A 6,211-nucleotide genomic window follows, 5' to 3' on the forward strand; every position below is an offset into this window, starting at 1 on the left:
CGGTTAGGCACGGGTAAATTGTCTCCGAATGGCCATGTAGGCTGCTAGAATTTTCCAAGTATTACCGCGACTCACGTGGTTTAGGTAGATCGAGAATGTGTCTATGCATCTAGAAAAGCATATAAAAGATGATTGACATTTTAGCTTCAGTGCTTATAATCAAAGTGGGAAAAAACCGTGCTCCCGGTTCTCGGTTTTTGCTTTCCGTTTTCTTAGTGAAAAAAGTCCGTCGAAAGCTATTAACATTGGATCTAATTTTGAAGATCTTGACGCGACAAATCCAACAGTGAAGACGATTCGAGATTTGGACGCAAGGTTCAAGAGAAAAAATGTTTTGAGAAAAAATATCTATGAAAAAAAAAAACTTTGTGCGCCACTAGATCCTAGCACCTGTGCTAATCACCCCAATGTAAATGCCCTGAGAGTGACCTTTGCAATGGGTACCCCTTAACTAGTTATTCCGCAAGGATTAAGAGCTTCCATTCTTCGTTGTCGCTATGAGCGAATAATAAGCACTAACATGTGCACCAGACCAACCTAATACCGTTCCCCCACGCGACTCCATTCGTCCTGAGAAAATGGGTAACAGATGTTCGCTACCCAATAAAAAATGGTTAAACTTACTGTGGAAAAAACAATTTTTCAACAGATTAAAGAATCTATGTGGATTCAAAAAATGAAATACATTTTAAAAAATCTTTTCAAAAATATTCAATAAATGTTTACAGATATATACTTTATATACATTCAAAAATATTCTCAACTGAAAATTGTTCACGAGTTTAAACAATGTTCAAGACTTGTAAGAATTTTTTGGGGTGTTTTGTAAATGTTCACATATTAATAAAAATGTTCACATATTTGAGAGATGTTCATTATTTTTAAATGATAAGTAGTAAAAGAAACCATAAAATAAAAACAGAAAAAGGATAGTAAATAAATATTTGGAAGAAAACTAGGGAGAGCAAAAGAAAAAGGAATACGCAAAAACCGATAGAAACGGGCTGCTGCCCGTGCGCCGTTGCTCACACAGTTGGTTATGCCCAGTTGCTCGTCCTGAGCGAGACGGCTACACAATTTGTACGGCTAGACCTCTATTACTACATGAGCAAAGAAAGGGGTTTTCTGGGAAGATCGCACCGTGCCAAAGTGCGATTGTGGCTAGTCGAGCACCTACATCACATCTTCTTGGTTTGGGATATGGCCACAATGCACGAAAATTGATATCTGAGCACGGGCAGTGCCCGTTATTTTGAAGTAAAAAAAACGATTTTGTACGGCTTGAGGAATTCCGAAATTTTGTGTACATGCACGTATAGCAGTGCAATATAACGTGCCAACATTTTACTAATATACGTGCTTGCATGTGAGAGATTAAAAACGACAAAATACATGCAGTTTTGGGCCAGTTCTTTTCCTTTTTGCGCCGTAATTTTATCTGTTTTGTGCAGCGTACAATACAACGTATTTTCAAACGATTTTTCACAGGTACTTAGATCACATGCACGTGTATTCATGGAAAAAAATACAATTTTGTTCAAATCCTCTAACCACTTGTTCTGGGGGGTTCAGAATAAAGTGATCGGTTGCCCCATGTTCTGAAAATCCGTTATACACAATGCATGACTCTTGTATGACAGTCTTTGCGTCATATAGTATGCAAGTCACACTGGGCAATTGCCATCAGACAGTAAATTACTATGGTTTTATATCTATTTTGGTGGCTTTCTGGCCGGTTTTAATTTCCAACAAAACACCAGCTGCTGGATTTTTTACATACTTCAAAAATATATAACTCCAAGATTAATTTTTTCGAGCATTTATAAAATATTAGGTAATTCAAAAAATGTGCACAAATTCAAAAAATAGTCACTATTTTTTTAAAAATGTTAACATTTGCATGAATTTAAGAATGGTCCAAAAATGGTCGTCTATTTTTTAAAAAAAATCATGATCTTACAAAATGTTCATGAAACATAAAACATGTTCATGAATTTTCAAATGGTCACCAAAATTTAAAAATATTCACCATGTCCTTTAAAGATGCTTTATTCAAAAAATGTACACCATGTATTAGAAAATGTTTACTTGTTAGGCAAAATTGTTCAAATATTGATATAAATTGTTTTAAAATGGAAAATTAATTACATGTACTAGAAAAGAAGTTTATACGTATTATTTTAAAAATATATGTTAGAAACGAAAATGAAAAGGACAAAATGAAAACAAGAAACATAAAAAGAATGTGAAAACAAATACAAATGGAATTACATAAGAAAATTAGGGTAATAAAACATGAAAAAACAAAGTAAAGATAACGGGAAAACAAAACATCAAAATGTCAAAACCCTATAAAATAAAATACATCGCTGTAAAATCGCTACCAAAAACCACTAGGGAAAACTCTACCAAAAACCACTAGAGAAAACAACTATCAAATAACACTAGAGAAAACCGCTACCAAATAACACTAGAGAAAAACGCTACAGACAAACCCCAAAAATGTCGCTCACACTCGCCTTCCTGCCAGGCCTAGCCCAAGGCGCATTGCCCCTTTGCGTTTTGGTGACTATATGATGTAGTGAGTGTCATATAGGTTTTTGGCACTATGCATACAACATCTTTCAACTGCAATGGTGTCAACCAAAATATTTTTTTCTAGAGTCAAGTCCCATTAATACATTGCTTTCCGTCGGGCGCTCGTGAAGTGGACAGGTTTGCCGCAACTATTTAAGGATACCCAACATTGGTGGCAAAACAGCAGCGGCATGATTAAATTCCTAGCAAACGGGCGATTAGGCCTTCGATTCTTGGAGTCTAGATTGGCATCGACGGAAGACTTGGTGCTAGGCCCTTGGGCATTTGTTGTTCGTACGCGGTAGAAAACTCTGTGCAACACCCGCAAAAAAAAAAAAAAAACTCTGTGCAACGATGGTTTTACCAGCGCCCATAATTAGCGTTTGCCGTCGGAACAAATGACGTTCTGATGGTTTTCTATTTTAACAGTGTTCATTCATTTTTCGTAAGAGCTTGAATAATTGTCTAGCATTGAAGATGGCCTTATAGGTTGATAGCGGTCAACCTCACACATGAACCAGACACCTTCTTGTGGAAGCTTAAAACTTCTGGCATTTTTCTGCCAAATCTATGTGTTCAGACTTTGTCAATTATATCCAGCATTTTAACTATAAATTTATTTGGGAACTTAAAGTCCCTCAAAAGCTCAAATATTTCATTTGACATTTATATAGGATAGGGTGATCCTAACCGAAGACAACCTCAAAATGTGTAGATGGCAAGGTTGCGCAAAATATTGTTTGGGAAAAATAAGGAATCAATTCAACACATCTCCCTAGATTGTTCTCTGCTAAGATTTTATGGTCTTATATCAAAGCCCCCCTACCCCACCCCACCCCACCCTAGTATTTATGAATTTGTTCGGTAATTGATCAGTCGGTGCTTTGCTTTGGGCTATATGAAACTGTCACAATGACTATATCTCTAATATGGTGGATTTTATGAGTTTTTGCAACTCATCTACAAGATAATTTATTGGATCTATATGTGGTCCTTTTTGCGTCGGGAGAAGGACGTACTCTGATTTCCACGGTCTCCAGGTGCAACCTAAGGTCGTTCGGGATTTTATTGAACCAATATGGGTGACAAACTAATAACAAGCTATGTGATACATAAGACTGTTTTCAGTTGGTTGTAAAACAAATTTGGTTCATCATTATAGTGTTTTTTATCATGCTTGAAATGCTTGAAAATTTTGCAATAATTAATTAAGAGTTGCGTACGTCAATCGATGTAAAGAACGAGGGTGTTTACTCAATCAAAAGAAAAAGGAAAAGGAGTAGCGTGAATGAAGTGTATTATTTGCTACTCGCAAAAAAATGAAATGTAGAAAAAATGCACGTGCACTGCACGTATCTGGGTCGGACGCGGCTCGTCTGACGTACGGCCCACACACTGACATGTGGGCCCGGACCCACCCGTCAGCGGCCCAACGGCAGGGGGGTCAGGGGATCCGGCTCCATCTGGGTCGGGGGCACGCGCAGGCAGCGCGTTGGTCCTCGTCTTGGCCATTCGCGCTCACGTGAAGAGGAGCTCTCCCTCCCATAAACACGGCGACCCGAGAGCCAGGCCGCATCTCGCTCATTCCTGAAATCCTGCCCCATCTTCTTCAACTAGCTAATCCAAGATCTCCAAGAACTCAAGTATCCAAGCTGACCAATGGCGCCCAAGATCTACATTGTGTGAGCACACCTCAACCCCACTCTGCCTTCCGTCCTCTCGGTCTCACCCTTTATTTGCTCCGGCAACTTTCTTGCCTGACCATCCTGGCCACCAATTTGCGGTGCGGCAAGATTATGGCCTTTTTGATTAATCACTTGGGCGATTTACTTTCTTGGGGGGAATCCCTGAGTTGGTCATAGACTCATAGTTCGAGAGCTCTGTTGCTCCGTTGTTCTGTTCCCCTGGGTTCCAGACTTTGGAAACCAAATCATAGGGAAAACAGCCAGCGTTGATCACTGCCCAGTGACTGTTCGCGCGTAACAGTGGCAGAGAAAAAAGCATGCTGATATGGAGACGAGCTGTGCCAGTTCAGACCAGGACACCAACGGAAGTTGCTCACTGCTCAGCATCTGGTTCAAGCAGAGATCGTTATAAAAAGCAGATACCGTTGTAAAACTTGGCCTTGCAACAGCCACATTACATTAACCGTTGAAAACATTGATCTACTTCTCAGTTTTGTGGAGTTTTTTGTACTGTGTACCAAAAACGAAAGCAAATGTCATCCTACAAGATCTTCATTCATGAGCTTGCACATTCTTTAGGTACTATTCCACCTATGGCCATGTGGCCAAGCTAGCGGATGAGATTCTGAAGGGTGTGTCTTCCGTCGAAGGTGTGGAGGTCAAGCTATGGCAGGTGATCACACAACGTTATATCTACACCGACTAAGATATAGTACTAGTATATTGAGATGATCTACCGCTATATATAGTTTTCGGATTGCCGAATGATCTTTTCTGCCTGCTGATACAAACCCCATCCCAAACTCTGAATACACTACAGGTCCCGGAGACTCTTTCCGACGAAGCACTCGCAAAGATGGGCGCTCCTGCCAAGAGGGATGACGTGCCGGTCATCTCGCCCGCAGAGCTCGACGACGCCGACGGCCTCATCTTCGGGTTCCCCACTAGATTCGGCATGATGCCCACGCAGTTCAAGGCGTTCATGGACGGCACCAGTGAGCTGTGGTGCCCGCAGCGGCTCGCCGGCAAGCCTGCCGCATTGTTCTTCTCCTCCGGTTGCCAGGGCGGCGGCCAAGAAACCACCGCGTAAGATTCCTTCCTCCTTGGTCGATTTGTCATGGAAATTATATAGTAGAAGTACATGCTAATTAGTCTGTTGCTGATCTTGTAGGTTGACGGCCATTACTCAGCTGGTGCACCATGGCATGCTCTTTGTTCCGGTCGGGTACACGTTTGGCGCAGGCATGTTTGAGATGGGGCAGGTGAAGGGTGGCAGCCCGTATGGGTCTGGCACCATTGCTGGGGATGGATCACGAGTTCCCACTGAGCTTGAGCTGCAACAGGCTTTCCACCAAGGGAAATACTTTGCGGGGATCGCAAAGAAGCTCAAGGGTTCTCCATGATCGACGGCTACCAAGATCGTGTCGACATGAATAAAGTTGAGTTTAGCTCTGAATCTAGTAATTTCATCGGTTCATTGATTGTAAAATACCTAGTCCTATCATATTTTTGGTGATTGGTTGTGTGCATCCTAATTATGCAGAGACCGGATAATACTCTAAATACTTTATATTGGCTTGATGCTACATTTTGAGATAATAAAAGCCCCCTTTCTCGAAAAAAAACCTAGTCCTGAACTAAGTTACAATTGTTTCAATGGCGTCCTTAGGTAACTATGTGGACCAAGTACTTGAGGTTGAATGTTACGTTTTTTTTACGGGATGAGGTTGAAATGTTACTGTTACTATAACATCTGCTGTCAAGTCATGCACTCGTGTGCAATAATTCTACACTTACGGATGCCATCTACGGAATTTGCTTACGGACTCTCTCCCAGCCAATCTCCCACTAATCTGCCCTCTTGAATCTCAGGGTGGGCCCCTTTCCTCCCCAATTAATCGTTGCCATCTCATTCCGTAACAATCTCTTGGTAAAATTTGTCTGTAGAT

At 41.0% G+C, this 6,211-nt stretch overlaps 1 protein-coding gene across 1 annotated transcript; it reads left to right on the forward strand.

The window, feature by feature from the left end:
* The first annotated feature begins 4,236 nt into the window (after positions 1–4,236).
* On the forward strand, positions 4,237–5,860 carry LOC119332101 (NAD(P)H dehydrogenase (quinone) FQR1-like). Its single transcript, XM_037605271.1, has 4 exons — positions 4,237–4,259; positions 4,842–4,935; positions 5,083–5,348; positions 5,434–5,860. The coding sequence occupies exons 1-4, from the start codon at positions 4,237–4,239 to the stop codon at positions 5,663–5,665; spliced, it is 615 nt and encodes a 204-aa protein (XP_037461168.1). The 3' UTR covers positions 5,666–5,860.
* Positions 5,861–6,211: the final 351 nt, after the last annotated feature.

The sequence above is a fragment of the Triticum dicoccoides genome, chromosome 7A (assembly GCF_002162155.2).
Source record: "Triticum dicoccoides isolate Atlit2015 ecotype Zavitan chromosome 7A, WEW_v2.0, whole genome shotgun sequence".
Lineage (NCBI taxonomy): Eukaryota > Viridiplantae > Streptophyta > Magnoliopsida > Poales > Poaceae > Triticum > Triticum dicoccoides.